Raw genomic sequence first — 25,019 nt, 5'->3', positions numbered from 1 at the left:
ACGAGGGTTCCAATTTTTCTGCAACCTTGACAACACTTGTTATTTTCTGTTTTTCTGAAAGTAGCCATGGGTAGGATGTGATAACTCATTGTTGTTTTGATAGGCATTTCTCTTATCTGGGTAACTTTTTTTTCTTTTTTTTAATTTCATTTTTCAATTACACTTGACATCTAATATTATTTTGTATTAGTTTCAGGTGTATAGCATAGTGGTTAGACAATCATATACTTTACAAAGTGGTCCCCTAGATATTTCAAATAACCACCTAGCACTGGACAATATTATTAACTATATTCCCTATGCTGTACTTTACATTCCTGGGACCATTTTGTGACTACCAATCTGTACTTCTTAATCCCTTCACCCTTTTCATTCAGTCCCCCAAATTCCTCTCCTCTGGCAAACATCAGTCTGTTCTCTGTATTTATGAGTTTGTTTCTATTTTGCTTATTTTGCTCTTCAGATCCCACATGTAAGTGAAATCATATGGTATTTATCTTTCTCTGTCTGACTTATTTCACTTAGCATAACATATCTGGGTAACTTTTTAGAAGAAAAGTTTCAAGAAGAGTACAAAGAGTTCTCATACACTGGTCACCCAATTTTGCCACATTTACGTTCCCTCTCTATGTATATATAGATAGAGCTATCTAAATATATAATTATATAGGTATAGATATACAGATGATAAGTTTTTTTACATTGTTTTTTCTGGACCATGTGAGAGTAAGTTAGACATGATGATCCTTTACCCCAAAATGATTATGTATTTCCTAAGAAAAAGGAGATACTTTTTATGAAGTATAGTACAATTATCAAAACTGGGAAATTTAACATTGATATAATCTATAGTCCATATTCAAATTTTATCACCACTTGTCCCATTAATGTCCTTTCTTTTTCCAGTCCAGGATATAACCCTTGAGTATGCATTACATTTGGTTGTCATGTATCTTAGTCTCTTTTACTCTGGAAAAGTTTCTACATCATTCCCATGTAGGTTTTTGTACTTTTAAAAAAATATATGTTTTTAGTGATTTCAGAGAGAGGAAGGGAGAGGGAGAGAGAGAGAGAAACATCAGTGATGAGAAAGAATCATTAATCGGCTGCCTCCTGCATGCCCCCTGCTGGGGATTGAGCCCAAAGCCTGGGCATGTGCCCTGACAGGAATCGAACCTCGATGCTCAACTGCTGAGCCACGCAGACTGGGCGTTTTTTGTACTTTTATTGTTTATGTATTATGCATCCACAAACAATGGGAATGATGCACACAGTAGAGTGGAAATTTACTTGGGTTTCCATGGGACTCATAGAGGCAGATGGAAAAGAGAAGAATTTGGAGTTCCACCTAAATTCCATTTTAAACACCCACTAGCCGAGTGATTTGGGGCAAGTTGTCCTTCTGAGAGTCAATTTCTTCATCCATAAAATGGGAATGACAATATTGTAGCTACATGGGGTTATTAAAAGGACTAAATGAGATAAAAGAGGTAAAGTACTTAGTATAATGCCTGGCATAAAATAGGGGCTCAAAAATGTTGGTTCCTATCCCTTTTTCTTCCAGATCTAAAACAATAGCTTTCAACACTTAAATAAGGTGTAATAAAAGAAATTCAAGATTCAACTTGCTGGGTTCATCATGTCATCATAGATTATCAGTGATTGCTTTACAAATCATTAAAACTAAGTATTTATCAATATAAAAAAATATATAGATCATACATGCTCTTGTCCTTAAAACAAAATGGATCATAATGTTCCCTTATGATCATCAATCTGTTCAGACAAGAAAACATGGCACAAGAACTGAAAATAAGAAAGATCTGGTTATGACAGTAAAGCCATTCTGAAATAGCATCCTGCTTTAAAGAGAGTTAAAGTCAACTGAAATGTCTTAATTATGTGATAAGATTTCAAGGAATTAAATCCTTGAAATATATAACCACACAAGTATAACACAGAGGTAGTTACTGAGGCTCAGGAGGGTTTCTACCTACCTACCATATTATCTTTCTCCTGATCCTGCTTCTTCAGGTAGCTTAATACAGACATTGTGTCTTTCTCCATTTTATACTGCTGTTTCTTTAATTCCGCATTTGTTTTTGCCAGTCTCAGGGAAGTATCACGATACTCCATCCTAGAGAGTTCTGTGAGTTCCAGCCTGGACTCCCAAAGGGAGGCATTGGCCTTGGCTCTTTCCACTGTAATTTCATCAACTTTTATTATCTTCCTACATGGGAAGAAGACATTGACAGCATATAACTATTCTCTACTATAGTAGTATTACATCTCTCTATTGTTTTGTTTGGTATTGCCTGGTACATATGATATGTATACTGTGGATGCATGGTCAAAAATAGAAAACACAAAATCAAAAGAAAACATATGCTAGCTAGTGAGTTCTAGGAATGTGATAAACCCTTGGCACTTTTTAAAAGTGCTATACTAACTATGCAGTTATGTAAAAAAAATCACACTGTAGAAGAATACTTATATTAATACATGGAGGAAAACTACAAATAAGTATGTACATTGGACTATCATTTTATAAAGATAAAAAGAATATCCTAAAATGATAGTAGTGGTTATCTTTGGATGATGGATTACAGGTGATTCTTGTTTTCTCCTTTGACTTTCCATGTTTCCTAAACTTTCTGTACTGAACATTTATTACTCCCTTAAACAAGTTACTTCACAAACTTTATATGTTTGGGGATTCCCTTACAGTCCCATATATAGTATTGCTGGACACCATGTAGGACTCCAATGTGTCTAGGAACTACCAGGGTCACCCAATAGGCTAGTGGCAGTCTAGCAGCAACTCCAAGCCTGGAAAGGGTGAGTGCTAGAGTTAATTCTGAACAGTTTGGGGAAATCTGAACAACTACCCAATTTGTTCAAATCCTTTATGCTTTCCTTTGAACCACAAGGAATCCCTAAAAGGCCCAAGGAACTACTTCAATCATCCAGAGATCCTTTAGATGTTCAAGATCATCTCAACCACATAGTAGAGATCTCTCAGACTAGGATCAAGAAAGAATCCAGAGCACATTTCTTGTGGAATAAGCATCTAAGTTGAAGCATACACAGGCAGACACCTTAATTTGTTTATTGAACAAATATTAAGCATCTGCTATGTGCCAGCATCTCTGTTAGGTGCTAGAGATATGGTGAATAATGCTTAGTGCCTATTCTAGAGAAAATTATATATAGTCTTGAGCAGGGTTTCCCAACCCTGGCATTGCTGACATTCTGAATTAAATGATTCTTTGGGGTAGGGGGTGAGGGGGTTGTCCTGCGCATTGCAGGATGTTAAACAGCATCCTTGGTCTGTACTCACTAGATGCCATTACACATTCCCAGATGTGACAACCAAAAATGTTTCCAGATTATTTCCAAATGTCCCCTGGGAGGCAAAATCGCCCTGGGTTAAGAACTACTCCTCTAGAGCACTGCTGTCCAAGACAAATTTCTATAATGATGAAAATGTTCTATTATATCTGGGCTGTCCAATATAGTTATCACTAGCAAATGTGCCTATTGAGCGTATGGAATGTGGCTAGTGTAATTGAGGATCTCAATTTTTAATTTTATTTCATTTTAATTTAGCCACACATGGTTGGCGACTCCCCTACTGCACAGCGCTAGACTAGAGGACCTCCAATATCCCAATAAATGTTATCCAGACCTTCAGTTCTAGTGTCAGAACTCTTCCTCCTCATTCTCAGTTCTTTGTTCCTCCACTAGCACCTATTTCATTCGGCCCTGTGTTACTTCTATTCTCTGGGAACTTATCTGCCTCCATCGTTCATGCATTACACATAGGTAGGGCCTGAGCCTAAATTACTTCAGGGTCCCAAATCTCACCCTATTGTGTAAGCTGAAGCAGTAAAGTTGGGCATGCATTTGGGGAATTTCTGAACAATGGGAACTATCCTCAGAATCGAGGAGAGCGAGAGAAAAGTCCAGGAGGCTCCGGAAGGGGAGGCGGGAGGGCGTCAGTTAGCCAACCTCAGCGGCGGGCCGCCCCCAGGCCCGAATCCCGGGAGAGAGGCCCGGGAGGAGAAGGACCCCAAGGTGGGTTCTCTTACTTCTTCTTGTCTTTGTCTTTGCTCTTGCCTTTCCCTTTGTCCTTGCTCTTCAACGGCATCTTGGCTTCTCCAAGGGCCGGGCGGCCTCGGCGGTTTCTCCCCCGCCGGCCAAGTCGGATTCCGTCTCTAAGGGAACCAGAACGCCCGGCTGGTAACTTTCCGGTTGTTGGGAGAGCCCAGAGAGCGCATGCGCCTTGACGTGACTCCCACGCCGCCGCGCTGCGCCCAGTCCGAGGGCGGGGCGCCGAGGGCGGGGCGGAGATCGCTCCGAGGGCGGCGGGCAGCCCCGCCGGGCCGGCGCGCGGGGTGAGAGTGCGAGAGCGGCGGAGGTACTGGCCCCTGCTCCGGAGCTGGGCGGGGAGACCGGGAGCGGGCTGACCCCGGGCAACGGCGCGACGTCCTGCGGGCCGGGCGTCCCGGGCGGCGCGAGGTCTGAAGGACCTCGCCTCAGGAGTCTTGCTACTCTGCGGGTCCGCGGCCCCTCCAGTTTTGCAGCGGTCCGCGTCTCTGCGGCGCATCCTCCCCTTTCCTCACCCCCTAGCCTGCGTGGCCGCGGCCGCCTGACTGTCGTCCCTTCGCCTCAGCCTCTCCCCAACCTGCCCTGACTCGTTTGGTTTCCTGCTTCCTCTTCAGGCTTCTAATTGTTGCTAATTCTGTGAGGGATGGCGCGTGTAGCGGACTCGCCGGGCCACATAGTTTTTGGGGAGGCGGTGGAGGACTTTTAGGAGGCGGTGGTCGGGGTGAGGCTGGCAGCCGCCGCGGGGCAGCGCGCACGGGCGCCGGGGCCGGGAGCCGGGCGAGGAAACGAGTGCTGCCCCCTGGGCTGGGACAGGCTCCGCGGGCTCGAGAGGAGTCCTGGGGTCAGGCCCTCGGCCCCATTCTGTCCTGTATGGCCAACGCTGCCTGCCCAGAACCGGCCCGGAGTCCCATTTGCTAGTAATAGCTCCTGCGCCCGCAGCCCCTTTTTCTGTAAGCTGCGTCAAGTCGGAAGCTCTTGGGTTTTTTCCCCGCTGAGCACACCTATGAAACGGAGTACTCGAAAGTTGTTCTTTTTCAGAGGAGGAGCTCTGTGATGAGCCTTCATTCAGTTAGAGTGAGTGAGCCATTAAGGCAGGTGGGGAATTCTAGGTGCCAAGACAATAGTTAGGAAACTTGTGATTGAAGCTCAGCTGTGCGACATCCTCCATTTCAAACAATTTAAAATTTCTTATAAAACTTCATTGTGCATCTTCCGTCTCTATTTCCCTGGGGAAAACGTAATTACCTACACCCTTTCCAGAGGCCTTTGACCTCTGATGCTCTTTCCTGTCCCCCCTTTTTCATTTAGTTTCTGAATTGTGTGGTTAGAGGGAACATGCTCATTTCTTAATGAGCACTGAATATTTTTTAGACATATCATCTGCTAGCACGGCGTAGCTTACTCTATTTTTGGTGCATTTTCCTCTCTTGTATGTCACACTCCAGTGGGTGGAATCAACATACATTGAAGCGGTTTCCCCTGATATGGAATCTATAAAGTTATGATTAATTTTTTATGTCTAAGATTCTGAAAGTGCATCCTATTAATAACTTGCAGAAAAGAGAGGATAGAACACATTCCAAAAATTGGCAACTGTATAATATGAAATTAAAACTTATGTCTTTTATACATAAGTTTACAGATTCATTTATAAACATGAAAATTAGACTGTAACAAGATTATTTCTTAATATGAGCACAGTACTTTATACTTCTACTTTATAGTATGTACTTTATAGTTATTTTATTATGCAGCATGTTTTTATTGACTATAAGTTTGATTTTGTAGTTAGAACTGTTGAGATATGAATATGACTAAGATAAATGCCCAGATTCATAGTGTAGTAGAGGTGGTTCTAGAATATAGTCTTCTGAACCTCCACATTCTCTGCCAAAGAATTGGATGTTATTATTCAGTCTTCCTGTTAGTAAGATGTATCTGATGGTACAAATAGTAGAGTAGGAAGTTGCAGTTTAGCAATTCATCTGGTAGCATTTCCTTCTATAATTTCTGGTAGATAGTTTTATTTTGAAGTTTCATGGTTATTTTGCTGAATAAATTTGCTGTTTGACTGTTTAGAATGCTAATGATTTTAAAACTTGGAGTAAGCCACTTAGTGTTTTGTTGACTTGCTTTGTAATTCTTTTTTGCCCAGTTTGAATAGTTCCTGGTCAACATAGAAATGTGGAGTGTCTTGGCTGAATCCTCATGCAAATAAGATCATTATGGTCCCGGAAGGTAGGGCAAGTATCCAGATCTTTTATCTTACAACTGTAAATGTACTTCATATGCTCCTGGGTTTTGTTTTGTTTCTTAATTGGATTCTCTGTCTTTGCCAAAAGATGTTAACTCTCTCTTATTCCATTGATTGTAATACTATCAAGTGTGGAGTTGTTCCAAAAGCCAAATAAGAACTTAGGACTATTTATCAAAATATATAGTATTTCTGATTTTTTATTTCTGTAGTTCCAAAATTGGATTTACTCTGTAAAGTCCTCTGTGGCTTTATTCTGGTTTAGTTTGGAGACCAAGTGTCTACTCATAAACCTTCATTGAAATAACTTGATAGTAGATGCTACTCTATACCTGGAAGAGACTAGGTGAATAACTAGCTTTTGATTTTGTTTCACACAGCCTTTGGAATCCTGGATAAATATATTATCATCCAAACTATATCTGAAGGGACTGATAAATATTTCAGAATATCATGGAGAATTATTTTCATCCTACCTTTTTTTGTTTTTAATATATTTTTTATTATGTCTTCATTGAAAGAGGAAGAGAGAGGGAGGGAGAGAGAGAGAGAGAAACATCAATGATGAGAGAATCATTGATTGGCTGCCTCCTGCACTCCCCCTACTAGGAATCACGCCTGCAACCCGGGCATGTGCCCTGACCTGGAATCGAACCTCGATTTCCTGGATCATAGGTTAATGCTCAACTGCTGAGTCATGCTGGCCAGGCTTCATCCTGCTTTTTTAAATTGCATATGGTACAAATACAGAATTCTGTTAAATAGATATTATCTTGTGATGTAATCAGTTTACGTCCCTGCAGGGGTAAGAAATCCTGGAGATCAAGGATTTATTCTTAAATTTTTTTTAAATTAGTTTTTAAAGCATTCACTTTTTTATTTATATACAAGATATGTTGCTACACATTATTGTTACCTATTGGCAATTTATTTGCAGAATATCCAGTTTTCATTAGCTGTCTATCCTGACCAAGCCATTACAAGCAGGACTAAAAGTCAGTTCTCTAAGAAAAATTATATACCCAAAATTAAGGCCCACTTGTCTGCACTTTCATTTCATGGATCTGTCAAATGTTCATTCATTGAAGAAATATGTAGTGTACCTACTGTATACCAACTGTATACCAGGCTCTCTTATAGCTTGAGGAGTACAGTGGGGGACAGGACAAGACCCATGCTTTTAAGTGGCTTATAGTCAGGTATATAAGGTGCTGACCTGGATATTGATCTCTGAGAATACACAACCTTATTGACACCTATACACAGTTAACAGTAAAAAACACTATGCAGTGATAGATAAAGGGGAGATGGGGTGGACCCTAAGTGCTATAGGAATTTGGAGGCAAGAAAGATTGTTATAGTCAAAGTTTACAGGAGGAGATGGATTGAAAGGAAAAGAGAAGGCTTTCTGGGAAGGTAGAACAGTGCGAGTAAACTTCAGTGTGTGCTTGAGACTAGGAGTAATTTAACTAGAGTAGTGGTTCCCAAAGTGTGGTCCACAGACCAGTCACACTAGCATCACTTGAGAACTTGTTAGAAATGCAACTTCTCAGGCCTCACTTGAGACCTACTGAAGTGTAAATGCTGGTAGTGAGGCTCAGCAACCTATGTCTTACAAGCCCTTTAGGTAGTTCTGATGCATGCTGAAGTTTGAGAACCGCTGTACCAAGAGCAGAGGGTTTTTATGTGAAATATTGGGCAAAAAACTTTGGTAAGGTAGCTTTGGAATTCACAGTGAAGGACTTAGAATATTAGGCCAGGAGTTTATCTTTTATCCTACAGAGCAGAGTCACCAACTTGTAACCTGAGAACTGGATTTGGCCCATAGATGTGTTTTGTTTGGCCTGTACAGTGATTTGGGGGGAGTTGTTTTTTACTTAAATGGAGCTAGTTGTTTTCAATAACTAAATGAAATTGTCACTATTTAAAAGTAGATTCTATATACAAATCTGTGCTTTCATCTTATGTTAAAAAATAAGACTTGGTGATACTGTGCCTATATTTCATCGTGGCAGCAGTTTGTGGAAATAGCAAGCAACTACCCATTTAGGTGGGACATGTGCTCTCCAGTTTTCTGAATATCAGCACTACCCTTCAGAATTTAAATCATAATTCGCTGTGTGCTGAGGAGGTAGCCCAGGGTTGGAGTGTTGTTGTAACTGTTACTCTTTTGAAATAGTAACCACCGTTTTTCCGCTTATGATTATATGTTTGAAGTGCTTGGTTCCCTTTTTTCTTAATTTTTTTTTTTTACTGCAGTAAAATATAACAAAAATTGACATTTTAACCATTCTAAGTGTGTAATTCAGTAGTATGAATTACATTCACATGTTGCACAACCATAATTACTGTCTATTTCCAAAACTTTTTCATCACCCCAAACAGAAACTCCGGACCTGTTAAGTAATAGCTTTTATTCTTCCCTCCCCCCAACCCTTGGTGACCTCAAATGAATTTGCCTATTTGTTATTTCATATAAGTGAAATCATATAATATTTGTCTTTTTGTGTCTGGCTTCTTTCACTTAGCATAACATTTTCAAGGTCCATGTTATAGCATGTGTCAGAACTTCATTCCTTTTTATAGCTAAATAATATTCCATTGTATATATGTGTATATCATTTTGTGTATGTATCATTTTGTTTGTGATGGGCACTTGGTTTGTTTTAACTTCTGGCTGTTGTGAACAACGCTGCAGTGAACATTGGCATAGAAATACCTATTTGAATCCCTGTTTTTGATTCTTGTGGATATGTACCTAGGACTGAGACTGGCTTGGTCCCTTTTAACCACATGCTCATAATGGTAAGCGGCTGGTCTCGAACACACTCGAAGAACACAGCTGGTATTTGAACTCTTCATAGTCAAAAAAAGACCGCACACAAAGTGCATGAACAGACTTGTTTATGGATTAGCTCCTTAATCCTTCCCCCCGCCCCATACGTACACAGAAATCGACACTAGCTTTTAGAGTCTGACTTCTTCCTTTTGTTTTTGCTGATTGTACAAACAGGTGATTTTACAAGAGTGACTGCAGTTGTAGTTTGAATAAGAAGGAAGTGTGAAAGAGGAGGAGCCCAGGAGTACTAGGCTACAAGTCACGAGAGGAGCATGGTGATCTAGTTTCCAAAGCCTGAACCAGAGATTCAAAACAAATATAGAAAGAGACAACTGCGTCAAAAATAGGCATACTGACAAGAGAGATAAGAGAGAACTTTGCTCTTGTGAGTGTCCATGTTTATTTTCAACAGGTTGAAAAAAGTGACATATTAGTTGAAAGACATAAAGGGGAAAGCCCAGAAGGAAAAGGAAAAATTGGTAAAGTCACCAATATAAAGTAATACCTCACTTCTCTATAGGTCAGGTTTCTGCAAATTATGGTTTTTTATTCCAAGCTGAGAGCTCATAATAATGAAAAGGGATCTGTGAGCCACTAAAAGAACTGTCAAAGTTCACAACCCTTATTCTCTTGAAGAGATCCTTATTTGCATAAGTTAACATTAAAGTCTAATAAATACGGCTCTCTCATATCCCACAAAAGATTTTTAAAAATTAGATGGTGAAAGCTTATTGAAGGAGTCAGGCACATAACAACACTGATCAGTGATGATAGATAGCTTGATGTCAAGGAAAATTGGCTCAAAAAACATAGTAATGGGACCATTTAGTGGCAGAAGGGCAAACAGTCCTATTGACCTGTAGCTTCTGGAGGCACCAAGTTTACAGAAAAATATAACTAATGATCATAGTCACAACCCTAAACCATAAATAAAATGTCACTTCAGAAACATTTTTACCAAACACTGTTAAAATAAAAATGTTATGGTATTTAGAGGGGAAGCATCTTAAAAACATATTTGAGAAATTGTACTTATATGGAACCCCAATTCCTTGCTTTATATACATGAGGTATCATTGTAATATTTCAGTCTTTCTCATATTTTTCACTTTCAATTTAACATGTTTGAAGTAGTAGCTACTTTTCAGTTGATAACAAGAAAGGGAAAACATGTTTTTACTTCTCTTCCCACAAACTCCAGTATAAACAGTGACAAATGACATTAATCCTTGCAGTTAGTCTTCTGCAATAAGTGCCTCCCACAATGGGTTTGGAGGCAGGGATAGTTTATCACCTTAGATTTTCATTATATTTGCTCATTGGGACACTTTTAACCCTCTCCTGGTTGCTAGCATTTTCTTAATCTAAAGGACTTTCACTTTTAATGAAAGGCCCTGTGACTTCTGACAAACAAGAGGCAGCGACAGCAACAGCTTTCTTTCCCCATGCCGTGATTATTATAGCTAAGTCAAACCTGAAACAATGAAGAATAAAGTGATGCACTATCTGATCTCATTTTGCTATACCATCCAAATTGTTTCATTGTACAGAATGGGCCTTTTTGACACTTGTCTAAGGATGTTTTGATTAAAATGTGATAAAGTACAGAAATAAGTGATCTGTGTATAGGAAAGAATTTTATTATATTTGTTGGTAACTACATCAACTCTGATTCCTTTATTGGGAGTTAGAGTATTTGATTTTAGGGTTGGAGGAACCTAAAAGATATCAACCAGCCTTCAGATTTGGGCTGAGCTCTTGAGGTAAGAATCTTCCTCTCCCCACCAGCATGAGGCAGCTCATACTGGAAAATTCTTCTTCCTGTTCAGTCTTTCATCTTGTAGTTTCTGTGCTCACAGGTCTCAGTATAGCTCCTTGGCAATGATCTGATAAAAGTTGATTGAAAATTTTTTTATTGATTGATTTTAGAGAGAGAGAGATACATCAGTTTTGTTTTTCAGCTGATTTATGCATTCATTGGTTGCTTTTTGTATGTGCCCTGACCCCAGATCAAACCTGCAACCTCGGCATATTGTGGTGACACTCTAACCAGCCGAGCTACCCAGCCAGGGCTAAAAGTTGATTTTTAATATACCTTTTATTTAGTTGATATTTGAAAAATGTTTGTTGTAGAAGTTTTCAAATCTGTGCCAGTTGTCGGACTTGTCTCTTTCTATTAAATATCTCTTCAGTACCTAAGTATTAATGCTACTATTGTATGATTGGAAACTTTTTTCTGTATGTAGCATGAAGGAAGTTGCTATTCTGTTAATATAAATATTTTTACTCTATATCTTCTTTGATTTAGTATTTAATTTCACTGTTAGGTTTATTACTCAGTTATTAACTGCTGTCTTTAATATTAAATATAATGACTCACTTATTCCTACTCTTTCCTAAATATATCTTTTATTTAAAGTGTTTAAATTCATTTTCACCCATAAAAACAAAGAGGACATTGTGTGAGTTGTAGTTTTTCTGATTTTAATTCCTTTTATTAAGTAAGATTTTGGGACTGTAACAGAAAAAAATGGGAAGTTTCAAGTGGAACATGATATTTTCAGGAAAGTTGAAAGTCCATATTGTTTTTAATTTTTAAGAGTTAATATCTTTTCAATAACATATACTTCTTAAAACAAATATGTAAGCTGTGTTAATAGAAATATATATAAACTGCAGAAAAAGCTGAACACAGCCCAGCTGGGCGTGGTTCAGCTGTTGAGCATTGACTTAGGATCCAGGAGATCCTGGTTGGATTCCAGTCAGGGCACATGCCCAGGTTTCTGGCTTGATCTCCAGTAGGGGGCTTGTAGAAGGCAGCCGATCAATGACTCCCTCTCATCATTGATGTTTCTATTTCTCTTTCTCCCTCTCCCTTCCTCTCTTTGAAATCAATAAAGATACATTTTTTTTAAAAAAAGTGAACACAAAATATTATGCAAATACTAAATATAACTTACTGTAGCCCAATTTCTAAGATGGCCCCCAATGATCCTCACCTCCTAATATTCATGCCCTTGTGTATTCCCCTTACATATTTCATCAGGGTTGCTCTGGATGACCAAAGGAATATGGGGGGAATGATAGTTATAAATAAGGCCAAGTCTTAAAAACCATTGTCCTTCTGCCTTGCTTTCTCTTGAGTTGTCCACTGTGGAGGAATCCAGCGAGCATGTTGTAAAGACATTCAAGGCCTTATATAGAGTCTGCATAAGAAACAGCTGAGGCTTCCATTCAACATACAGCCATCAGCTTGCCAACCATTGAGTGAGCCATCTTGGAGATGGGTCCTCAGCCTCAGTGAAGCCTTCAGATGACTGCAGCCCCAGCCTACATCTTGCCTATAATATCATAAGAGACCCTGAGCCAGAATTGTCCAATTAAGCCACTCTCAAATTACTGAACTACAGAAATTGTGAGATAATAAATATTTATTGTTTTAAGCACTAAGTTTTGGGGTTATTTGTTGTGTAGCAATAGATAACTAATGTACAGCATCTTAAAATATTTATTGGTTTAATAAATAGAAAAGAATTTGGACAGTGTGGATTAAACTCTCAACCTGGGCGTGTGCTCTGACTGGGAATTGAACAGTGACCTCCTGGTTCATAGGTTGATGCTCAACCACTGAGCTACGCTGGCCAGGCAGCTGTCTTTTTTAAAAATATGTTTTTGTTGATTTTTAGAGAGAGAGGAAGGCAGAGGAATAGAGAGATAGAAACATCAGTGGCAGAGAAACATCATCGATCGGCTACCTCCTGTATGCCCCTGACTGGGGATTGAACCTGGGATTGAACCATGACCTCTCGATTCCTGGTCAGTGCTCAACCACTGAGCCACACCACAGTTTATTCCTATTGTCAGTTACACTCTTCTAGATGCTTGGGCTATATCAGTAAAGAAAAAAGAGTCCTACTCACAAGGAGCTAATATTCCTATTAGAGGAACACAGACAATAAACAGAATAAATAAGCTATCTAGAATGTGGTAAGTGGCTATGGAAAGAAGAAAAAGTAGATCAGAGTAGAGACGATTGAGAAAATAGGTGGAGGAGCCCTAGCCAGTTTTGCTCAGTGGTTAGAGAGCATCCGCCTGCAGACTGAAGGGTCCTGGGTTCAATTCCAGCCAAGGGCATGTACCTCGGTTACAGGCTCCATGCCTGGCCCTGGTTGGGTTGGGGTGCATGCAGGAGGCAACCAGTCGATGTGTCTTTTTCACATTGATGTTTTTTTCTCTCTCCCTCTTCCTTCCACTCTCTCTGAAAAGCAATGGGAAAAATAATCCTCGGGTGAGGATTTAAAAAAGGAAGAAAGAAAAGTGGAGGAGATGGCACATGAAGGAGGGGGGTTTATAGTATTAAAGATAGGCCTCAAGAAGTGGCATTTGAACAGTGATTTCAAGGAGTTGTAGGAATTTATCAAGTGGATGTATGGAAAAGATTGTTTTAGACAAAGGCCCTGATGCAGGAGCATGTATGACATATAAGCACAGGGGTCAGTGTGGGGAGAGGAGGGTGAAAACTTAGTAGATGAGGTCAGAGAGGTAATGGTGAGGGAGACAGAGCAGGTGGATCTATGAAGGCTGTTGTTGGGACCTTGCTACTCTGAGGGAAATGGGAAGCCATTGCTTGATTTTGCAGAGGAAAGAGACATGCTCTGACATATTTTAGAAGGATGACTTTAGTTGCTTGCTAAAAATATACAGTAGAGTGAGGGTAAAAGCAGAGATCTGTTAGGACAATATTAGGGTAAATCACATGAGAGATGATGGTGGTTTGGATCAAGGCGATAGCAGTGGAAGTGGTCAGAAACTGTCAGATTCTGGAAATGTAATGAAGGTAGAACCAACAGGAAACATCAGAAGCTCTTGGCCATGTGTAGACTTTGATATTCTGATGCCAGTCTAACTTTCTAGCTTCATCTCTGCTCTATACTCTCCTCCTACCCCATATCCATCTTTCACTAGAGCCATACTGGCTGACCCTTCCTGTGTGACCTAGTGGTTAAAACTGTGGGTTCTGGAATTAGACAATCTGGGTTTGATTTCTGGCTCTTTTCACTTACTACTGTGTAGTCTTAAATTAGTTTCTTAAGCCTCAGTTTTCTCATTTATTGACTGGGGATGTTAATAATAGAACCTACCTCACAGAGTGGTATTGTGAGATTAAGTGAGGTAATCCATGTAAAATACCTAACATAGTGCTTGGCAAGTATTAAGGTCTCAATAAATATTAGCTGCTATCATTACCTCGGGTTGTGTTCTTTTGGCCACACTCTTTCTTTTGCATTAAATGTTAACCCTCCGCTTCTATACCCTCCTCCATTATGGCCTACTTCATTTTTTTCACTTTGTTTCTCAAATCTGTATGATAGAAATTCTTGGGGAAATTTAAAAATGAAATCAAATTATCCATAATTTCCCTACTATCTGTTTTCATCTTTTTATAGCTCCTCTGGTTTTTGTCCATATGTCTCTATTATTTATGCAGTTACTGCTATTCACTTTTCATGTCAGTTTAAATGTCATCTCACGATGCCTTTCCTAATCCTCTGCGCAGATTAAGTCCTGTGCTTTGGGCTCCTTTAGCATTTTTCTGATTAACTTAAAAAGGTGTGGTTATTTGTATATACATCTGTCACTTCTGCCAAACTCTGAGCATCTTGAATAAAAACATCTGTTTATTCACCTTTAATTCTCTAGCTCCTAGTACTTAGTAGGCATCAACAAACATTTGTAGAATTAGACAACTGAGTGGAGCTTTCCAGGGCTCTCCACCCCAATCACTCTTACATATAACTGTCAAGATTCATACTTGTGACATTCCCTTGCTCAGAATCTCCAGTGGTTTCTCATCGCCTGCAGAGTAAAGTTTAAACTCCTTAGATGAGCCCTGGCCAGGTAGCTCAGTTGGTTAGAGCACCGTCCTGATATGCCAAGGTTATGGATTTGATCCTCAATCAGGGCACATGTAAGAATCAGCCAGCAGATGCATAAATGAGTGAAACAATGGATCCATGTTTCTCTCTCTCTCTCTCTCCCTCCCCACTCCCTGCCCCCCCACTTAGCTGAGTATTTGGTGCTCTACTATCTGATCTCAATTTGCCTTTCCAACTTTATTTCCTACTACAGTTAGTCAAACTGATTTGTTTACTATTCCCCAGCTCCCCCGCCATCCCCCCCATTCATTATCTTGATTCATATTGTTTCTTTTTCCTGAAAAGCACTCCTCTCCTGTCCTAATTCCCCTCCCCAGGACCCTCCTCAAATGCCACCTCTTTCACAAAGCCTTCTCTGATCATCCAAGCTGGAAGTAATCTCTACCTGCTTTGAAGTCTCAGAACATGGTAACTGCTACTTGTCACATTTTAACTTTAGAGGTATTTTTTTCCTGTTTAATCTCCTTAAGGGCAGGTCTAAGATGGTTCATCTTTGCATGCTCTACTTATGAATAGCATTAAGCAACTGATAAGTTCTGGAATGGCTAAACGAATGAATTAATATGTGAGTAAACAGGCTTCCTGGAATAGCACTCCTATCTAGGGGCTGGGATGGAGGCTAATGGGAATTTGAGGATATGATACATTGCCGTAGTAAGACACTGGGAAAGGGGGTACTCCCTTCCCCAATGCTCTACAGATACCATTAGCCCATTGTACAAAGTCCATTCAGGACACATTTACTGATGTCTCATATGTTCCTGGTTCAGTACTTGGTTTGAGAAATACAAAAGATATCATGTACCTTCACATTAGACACCTTCACATAGATAGCAAGGTGTTTCAGGGCTCTGGCCATTGGTATTAGGTATATAAGTCCCAAGCCATATCCCCAAGTGAGGCATCGCTAACTGTGATGAAATCTGTCACAGACTTGCCTTATTAGACCTACCTTGGCTTGGCTTGGCTTGACTAACTTATGCTCTGGTTGGTTTGACTAATCATTTCCCATTGTTTAAAAAATTTCATTCTAGTTATATTTTAAACTTTGTGTTTAATTTTAACTTTGTTAAAGCCAATTTTACTGTGGAGCTCAGGAGAATTGGCAGTGGGTTCTTTTACATTTGACTGTCTTCGGACTTTTGGGTCGACCTTTCTAGTCATCTTTCCCATTTCATTATTTTCCAATGTGTTGGGAACACTGTGTCATTTTATTTAAGTCAATCAATATTGATATTTGCTCAGGAAGAAAATAGACATAAATAACAGTCAAGTTTCAACATGGTGTTGTACATGTACACGTACACTCATTTTGAAATCTGTTTCAGTGCCTCCAGAACTATCCTTTCTCACAGCTGCCCTCTATTCTGGTGCACCTTTTTAAAAAAATTTATCTTTATTGTTGAAAGTATCACAGATGTCCACCTTCCCCCCCCCATTGATCCCCTCCACCCTTCATCCACCCCACCCCCAAGCTTTCCCCGTGCTATTGTCTATGTCCACAGGTTAAGCATTTATGCATACAAGCTCTTTGATTAATCTCTCCCCACCCATTCCCCCACCCCTGCCTTCCCTCTGAGATTCCTCAGTCTGTTCCATGCTTCTATGTCTCTGGATCCATTTTGGTTATCAGTTTATTTTGTTCATTATATTCCTCATGAGTGAGATCATGTGATACTTGTCTTTCTCTTATGGGCATGTGATACTTGTCTTTCTCTGACTAGCTTATTTCGCTTAGCGTAATACTCTCCAGTTCCCTCCATGCTGTCTCAAAGGGTAAGATATCCTTTTTTATGGCTGCATAGTATTCCATGGTATAAATATACTATTGTGGTGCACCTTTATATTCCAGCTTTGCTGACCTCTTTTAATACTTGAAGTTCTCTGAGTTTCTTTTTGTATCACTTTACTAAGTTAATTTCTACCTCTGCTTTAGGACTTAGCTTAGGCCTCTCATCCCTTAAGAAACCTATCACTCCTCCCCACCTCCATCCTTCCCCTTCTAGGATGAGTTACTTGCCCCTTATGTCCGTTTCTGTCACACCCTATGCCTCTTTCTGTCAAAGAACTTACTACAGCACATTATAGCTGTTAGTGTACTTGTCTGTTTTTTCTAGCAAGCTGAAGTCTCCCCAATAAATTGGCCTATATCTGATTCCTCTTTTGTATGTAGAAGTTAGCACAGTGTCCATTATATGTGACACTCAGTAAATGCTTATGAATGAGACAATCCAATGCCCAGCTTTCTAAATTCATTTCAAGATGGAAGCTATCAAGGAGTACTACTCACTTCTCTACTATTGGGCTTATGTTGTGGAAACATGAAATAGTAAGGAATTAATAACATTATTACATAGTTACATATGTGTGATTATAAACATTACATTATTAAATAATGTAAAACATTAACCAGTAGGTAATTAATTTCCTGTGTAAAAAAAAAATACAGAATTCAGTTCCTGAGCAAATTCTGCCGTATAAGCAATAATCTACTAGTTGGCATTTAACTATCATAAAAGTAGATGAACCAGACTATTGTGTACCCAGAAAAAAGGTAGATAAGGGAAGCATGAAGGGTAAAGAAGGGAGTGAGTGAGCAAAATACCAATTAGTTGCAAACTAGCACAAAGGTGAATGTGCTCCACGAAGCTAGCTTGACTCAGAAGGGCTGAAATAGGAACAAAGAGCAAAAGGCAACCAACTGTGAAAGCAGGGATTCACAGGGACTGGGCAGCCACAAGCAGGTGAGCACCCAGATGGGGCATGGATCCTGTGGGACTGTGGTCACTCAGGCTCTGGGTGACAAGGAAGGAGGGAATCCAGAATGTGAAGCTCTGGGGAGGCTGAGTAGGGAGGAATAGTGTTTACTACAGAGACAAAGATACACTGAAAAAGACCTTAGAAGGAGATGAGCATAGAGACAAACACTGGCTGGCACCAAAGTCTCAATGAAAAGAATTGAAGATGGGGCTTTATTGGGGGTGAATAGGAGATAGAGAGCAAGAGATATTGAGAAGACCAATTCTGAAAGTAGTGGATTTAAATATACTGATGTATACTCTCCAGTTTATACAAAGTAAATCTGACTATGTACATTATTTTCAGTAGCATATAAAACTTCTTATATAATTGACACATTTGGAGAAACAGTCCTTCCTTGGAAGTTTGAAATCTTGATCTTCCAAAGGGTAGGTAATCTCTTTTTGGAAAGAAGTTATTACATTCTTGTTAAATGGGTGAGATTCAGTCCCTGAGCTATTGATCATTGTTTGTTCCTTCAGAGTATTTATTCAGCACCTACTATGTGTTAATTCTGTTCCAGCACCAGGAACACATCAGTGAAGAAAACAGATAAATATTCCTGCCCATGTATAGCTCACATTGGGAAGATGGGGGGAGGTGGTTGGAGAGCAGAGAGTATGAAAAAAAAAACACACCCCCCAAAGTAGTAAATTATATAGTGCATTAGAAGGTAAGAAGTGCTGTGGAGAAATATATCTGGGAAGGAAGGCAGAAGATATGTAAGTGACCAGGTGGGTTGCAATTTTAAATACAATGAACAAGGAAGGTCTCAGTGAGAACTGAGTGACATTTGAGCAAAGACTAACAAAGTGAATGAGCAAGCTGTGCAGTCTGGTGTCATGTAAATAGGACACCATTCTGTATATACTCTAAATTGTGAGCCTTTCTATTACCATTCTTAAAGTAGCTAATCTTAAAGAAAATGAGATTAGAAGTGGTGTTAGAAGGTGGGGGTTGAGAGCAAAGGAGCATTTTATGTGTTCATCCTTTGCTTTCTTTAAAACCTGTTTAGTTTTACACTGAACACCTGGTATGACTCTGCAGTTTTTATTCCATGAAAACAGATACCTAGTATGCATTTTTTTTCCTTTTGAAATCTCTTTTGGAAGAAAAACAAATGTTTGCATAATGGAAATAGAAGCTGGAGAGGTTTTTCAGAAACCACAATAACAGAGAAAATATGAATGAGCCCTGAAGAAGCTGCTGTGTATCAGTTACAGAGATGGCAGAAGCTTGGTGACTGTAGAGTCCCTAAATACACTTCCTGGGGGAGAAGAGGGACCAAGTGTTGAATATGGTCAAGGCAAGATCTGTTAATGCTCAGAGAATCCTAAAGGTGGTTTTTGTTTTCAATTATTTAGATTGATCTACATGACCAGCTTATTTTCTGTAAAAGAAGAATCAGCCAAAGGGAGTAATTTAAGATGTGAGTATGAATCTGGCCAGGCAGCTACCCTGGTTTCAGTGGTTGATTTCCTAGGATGAAGTTTCCTTTGTGTAAGATTCTAAAAATTTTCCTTTCCTAACCAGTAGCTCCCATTCTTAACTTCAGGATAGAAGTTCAGCCTTGATAGTGTCCAAACTGATAATTCTAACTCTGCCTTTGTAGTACCTCAGAACGACTCTATTTTAAATAGTTTTAAATACCAAATGCAATTAATTTTAATTTGCTTTTATTTTATGTAATATGTTACCTGTGGGGAGATAGGCGTTTTGATAAAAAGAAGCCCTAGATCAGTAATCTTAAGAATGATTGAAAATCCTCAATCAGTATTCCAAATATACTGAGTATTCTGTTAGAGATAAGGGGACTGGGAAATGGGGACTTTGGAATTAGATCTTGTTAACCAGTAACTATGGCTTACATAAGGTGAAGTCCAGAGATAAAAGCTGAATCAGAAGACCCCCAAAAAACTGTTTTGGCACATCAAAATTATAACTAAACTACAGAACAAGCATCATTCAGATGGGTATGAGATATATCAGGATGATCACTTAGTAAGTTATATAAAGTCTAATCACTGGGGTATACACCTGAAACAAATATAATATTGTATGTCAGCTGTAATGGAGAAATAAAAAATGATTTAAAAAAACTGTTTTGAGCAAAATATATAAGGGGCAATTAAGGAAGCCTTAAATGTTAGAGGATAGCCCTGGCTTGTGTGGCTCAGTGGTTAGAGTGTCAGCCTGCGCACTGAAGGGTCTCAAGTTTGAATCATGGTCAAGGGCATGTACCTGAGTTGCAGGTTCAATTTCTGGCCCTGGTCAGGACTTGTGCGGGAGGCAACCGATCGATGTGTCTCTCTCACAACAATATTTCTCTCTTTCCCCCTCTCTCTCTCACCTCCCTCCCTCCCTCCCTCCCACTCTTAAAAAAAAAAGAAAATCAATGAAAAAATATTCTTGGGTGAGGCTTACAAACAACAACAACAAAAAATGTTGGAGGATAGATATAACGTTCTTCCTTAATACCAGGAGAAGATACAGCCTATCCAGAAGACATTTTGCTATGTCATCTTTCTCTAGGTTTTCATCATCGTTTGTATCCAACCTACCATAATACACAAACTCAAAACAAATAATGCTGAGCACTAGTGCTAAGTTTCATGCCTTTGCTAAGGATACATTAAGAAATATAGGCAATAACTTGCCATAAGGGAGGCACTTTGGAATTAGGGAAAAAGAAAGGTTAGCAAGAGTGATAAGCATCTCACCACTGACCTGCTTAAGACTTTCAGCAAGTCATTGAACGTCTCTGTCTTAATTTGCCCGTCTGCCCTAAGATCTTGTGGGGATAGCATGGCCTGAAACCTGTGGAGGATGTTTTAAAAACTATAATGGTCTATTTAAGTGTTTTAAATTAAATTGAATATTTCCTTAAAATGTGGTTGTATGTGCAGGCCATTATCAATGTTGATCACAGGTGGCAGTCCAGTGACCTGGTTTTTGAAAACTGAACACCCCAGTGTTAGCACTTTATAACTTTAATTCAGAAATTGAAGCTTCTTATATCAAAAAGAAGAAAGAGAGAGGGTAACAGGGGGAGAGAGTGTTAGTATATGATCTAAAGACAAAATTGTCAAAATAGAAAGAAGAAAATTAGATTCAACAATAGGAGCAAGGTGTCAGAGAGAGAGCCTTTGAGTCTATGAGATCCACCCTACAATTAAAAGCAGAGCATGGGAAAATATATTTTAAATCCCAGTTTCCTTTTGCAACCAGATAGCCTTCAGAAAAGGTCCTAAGAACCTGTGTTACTCTGGTCTATCTTGTTGTTCTGGTTATTAGAAATAGAGAAGAAGGAGCACCTTAGGAAAGGGGTGGTACTTCTGTGATGGGTGTTTCTTCTTTTACAGGTGTAAACAAAAAGGCCAGTTGATCTAACCTTGTGTGTCTTTGTCCTATAAGCCACTGCAGGTGTTTGAACAGCATTGCTTCTGCAACAAAAGCATAGAGTCACCACATCTTGGGAATAGAATGACCACTTCCTGGGGAGCAGTCTTTTTCATGTTGGTAGCATCCTGTGTTTGCAGCACTGTCTTCCACACAAACCAGCAGACTTGGTTTGAGGGTGTTTTCCTGTCTTCCATGTGCCCCATCAATGTCAGTGCCAGCACCTTGTATGGAATTATGTTTGATGCAGGGAGCACTGGAACACGAATTCATGTTTACACCTTTGTGCAGAAAATACCAGGTAAGAGCAACTGGGTACCCTCACCAGAGTCAATAAATTCATACTCTAGCATCCCCTCCCAGAAACAGATGTGCTGAGGGTTTGTGATGTGAATTATAGAATCTTATGGCTAATAAATGTCTTTCTTCAGAGAACATTTTGGACTATAATTGAGTAAATAAGGTTTAATTCAGTGTGAAATTAAGAGAGATCTGGGCTCCCTGTAGTTTGAAACTCATGTGTCCAAGAAGTATAGCTAAAATTTGTCTTTCCTTTTTTGGAAAAGTGGTTGATACTTCAGGGTCCAGAATATTGAGAATATTGGGAGTAGTTTTCAGAGAAGGATCACTACCATCCTTGGAGGAAGGGAGGAGGGGCCCTGAAGGTTAATTTTTTCTGAATTTCCAGTGTCTGTCTTCAGGTTACGTAAAGAGCCTAGGGAAATGAGTAGGAACTAGGTGTCCACCAGAGAACTGACAGAGGGATTCCCGAGGACTGCCTGTCATCCTCTGTCCTCCTCAATATTCCTCTATGCCATTCCTCACACGTGGGATCACCTGGAATAGCTCAGGGAATAGCAGGTTAACCCAGTAGGTCATATGACACAGAGCCCAGTATCAGAAGCAGCCTGGCTTGGTAATCAGCCATCTCTCTTCTGTTTTAATCCCTGAACAAAATAGGACAGCTTCCAATTCTAGAAGGGGAAATTTTTGATTCTGTGAAGCCAGGACTTTCTGCTTTTGTAGATCAACCTAAGCAGGTGAGTTTTTTTTTTACAATTACAATGAAATGTTTAGATTCTCAATGCCTTGATAACTTCACCACACAGCTGCTGTTAAATATCTCATGCTGATCACCACTAATACTGATGTTACGTGTGAGATCAGTTTTCTGTCCTCTGCTAATCTCCTGGATAACAATAATTATATACCCTGAGCTCAGTAGGGCTTTGGTGGAAGGAGGCTAGAATATCTTTGAAGAGATTGCTCCCTTTGTATTTACTGTTTAAGATTTTGAGTTTGAAGCCATCAGCTGCATTGATTAATGTAGATGCAGAAGATGGACATGAAGTTCTAAAGGGTATGAGGTATAAACATGACAATTGAGGGAATGTAGATCCACTGAACTCCTTTCAGAGTACCTTGATATAGGACAGAACCATGCCTATACTCTATAAATTAGGCAAGAACACATGATGAAAAAATCTTTGGTAATAGAGGATGAATTGGGAGTTTTGTTGTGACTGTGTTTCACATTGGAGCACCCACAACATGCAACACCCAGTGTGTCAGAGGCCACATTAAAATAGAATAAGGCAGAATGTTGAACTTCGGTAGCAGACATAAAGGTATTGTTCAGTGTCACAAGCATAATCATTAAAAGGAAAACCTGATGTTAAAAATGGTTTGAACTTGAAGAACTGAGAAGATGTTTATTTTCTCAGCTCACTCTTTTGAAATGGCAAATGTGCTAGAAAACTAAGAGTTATTGAAAGCAACTACATTATCAGAAAATGATTTGACATTTGGAGAAGAGGCTTGTGTTACGGTTGCTATTAATTATAATGATTAACAGACAGCATATTGTCAGGATAGGTATTTACTCAGGGAAACAGAGGATTTAAATAATGGTTTTTAATTAATCATAAATTGAGCATCTACTGTGTACCATGCAAGTAGTTGCTGGTGATGCAAAAATGAACCTGACATATTCTGTCCTTCTGGAAATATAAAAAGAGTAGCATAATAAGAGCAACAGCTAGCATTTGTGTGGAAATACACACAGTCTGCCTTATCTAATATACACAGCAGTTTTGGTGGTATGAGGCAAATCTCCCATCTCACATCTGAGGACGCCAAGCCTAGGAATCCCCTGTTAGGCCACAGAGTTGGCAAGCACGTCTTCTAACTCCTAATTGTGTGTTTCCTTCACTATACTCAACTTTCTGGCCTGAGGCTAATTTATATGAGATACAAAATAGCAATCAGTTAAAATAACCACACTATAAAAGAGTCATTTTTATTGTTACTTAATCAAAATGACATGGATTCTCCTTCAAAGAAGCCCACTCTCTCTGTTTCTGCTCCTACAGAGCAGAGAGGTAGCCCTCTGCTACCTCACTCCTGTTACTCCCCAGAGCATGGTGAGCGGATGCACAAGTGCCACTATATGGACTATTCATTGCATGAATGGCTTTTCTCTTTTTGAAGGGTGCTGAGACTGTTCAAGAGCTCTTAGAGGTGGCCAAAGACTCAATCCCCCGAAATCATTGGAAAAGGACCCCAGTGGTCTTGAAGGCAACAGCAGGACTGCGCTTACTGCCAGAACAGAAGGCCCAGGCTCTGCTCTTTGAGGTAATTTTTGAAATCTGCACCTTGGATAATTCTTTTTCCCTATGTAAATATTTTCTTTATGAGTTTAAAGCCCTCTGGAGTGTTACTGTTACCTTTAGTATTCCACCATTGCTGAAGCACTGTGGTGACTTTGGGCTCTTTTGTAGCTAGTTATTTACATTTTTAAAATATTACTCTTGATTCTATAGAGCTTTTCCTAAAAAAGTTTAAAGTACTTCCTATCCATGATGTTATTTTTTTTAATTGTTCCTCTCCATGGAAATCTTTAGTAAAAGGTGAAAAATTTATGCTATCTGAAGAGAAACCAGAGTATCCATGATGTTCTTTTTTACAAAAATATTTTTATTGATTTTTAGAGAGAGAGGAGGGGAGAGGGAGAGAGAGAAACATTGATGTGAGAATGAAACATCAATCAGTTGCCTCCTGCATGCCCCCTACCTGGGATCGAGCTCACAACCTGGGCATGTGCCCTGATCAGGAATCCAACCCACAACCTTTGGTGCACTAGAAGGCACCCAACCAACTGAGCCACACTGGCCAGGACAGTGATGTTATTAATTCTCTTAACTTGTTAACAACTCCTAAAGTTGTTTTTAATCAACTTTAATGTGGAGTAACTTACATACAGTTAGTATATATAGTATCCATTTTAAGTATACAGTTAAATGAGTGTTGACAAATACAGACATTTCTTGTGTCCCTTTGTGGTCAGTTTCCCCCTCCAGTGAAACCAGGCAACCATTGATCTGCTTTATGTAATTATAGATTCATTTTGCTTGTTCTTACATTTCATATAAATGGAATCATACAGTTTATATTCTCTTTTTTTGTGTGCCTGACTTTTTTCTCTCAGTATAAAGGTTTTGAGAAGAAACACAGAATTATAAAGTGTGAAAGATTTGTAAAAATAATCTATTTTATCTCACATCAAAACTAAGTACAGAGTTTTAAAAACTCAGTATTTTTAACATTACTTTACATTTTGTTATGCAAAACATGCAAATTAATAAGATTAATAAGATAATATTGTGAAGAATATATGCAGAAT

The 25,019-nt window shown here is 39.3% G+C and overlaps 2 protein-coding genes across 25 annotated transcripts in view; one reads left to right on the top strand and one right to left on the bottom strand.

Annotated features, from left to right (window-relative positions):
• The window catches only part of BBOF1 (basal body orientation factor 1), a 30,373-nt gene extending 26,140 nt beyond the window's left edge, over positions 1-4,233 (bottom strand). For 2 of the 3 annotated variants that reach the window (XM_081122450.1, XM_081122451.1), the window contains exon 1: positions 2,002-2,224. In XM_081122450.1, coding sequence (XP_080978576.1) covers positions 2,002-2,136 — 135 coding nt within the window. In that variant the 5' untranslated portion in view covers positions 2,137-2,224. Of the gene's footprint in view, positions 1-2,001; positions 2,231-4,091 lie in introns of those variants that run through there. The other variant, XM_081122452.1, reaches the window with a different exon arrangement.
• Positions 4,234-4,318: 85 nt separating this feature from the next.
• ENTPD5 (ectonucleoside triphosphate diphosphohydrolase 5 (inactive)) overlaps positions 4,319-25,019 on the top strand; it is a 35,635-nt gene continuing 14,934 nt past the window's right edge. For 3 of the 22 annotated variants that reach the window (XM_081122217.1, XM_081122198.1, XM_081122216.1), the window contains exons 1-5: positions 4,335-4,420; positions 6,266-6,348; positions 21,353-21,638; positions 22,298-22,377; positions 23,828-23,971. In XM_081122217.1, the coding sequence (XP_080978343.1) occupies positions 6,319-6,348; positions 21,353-21,638; positions 22,298-22,377; positions 23,828-23,971 (540 nt within the window). In that variant the 5' untranslated portion in view covers positions 4,335-4,420; positions 6,266-6,318. Of the gene's footprint in view, positions 5,185-6,265; positions 6,349-15,456; positions 15,548-17,673; positions 17,884-18,244; positions 18,328-19,302; positions 19,368-21,352; positions 21,639-22,297; positions 22,378-23,827; positions 23,972-25,019 lie in introns of those variants that run through there. The other 19 variants (XM_081122203.1, XM_081122210.1, XM_081122211.1 and 16 more) reach the window with 19 other exon arrangements.

The sequence above is a fragment of the Miniopterus schreibersii genome (genome assembly GCF_964146895.1).
Source record: "Miniopterus schreibersii genome assembly, chromosome: 1".
Classification (NCBI taxonomy): Eukaryota; Metazoa; Chordata; class Mammalia; order Chiroptera; family Miniopteridae; genus Miniopterus; species Miniopterus schreibersii.
Note: the sequence above shows the minus strand (reverse complement) of the source record. Positions and strands in the feature narration are given on the sequence as shown.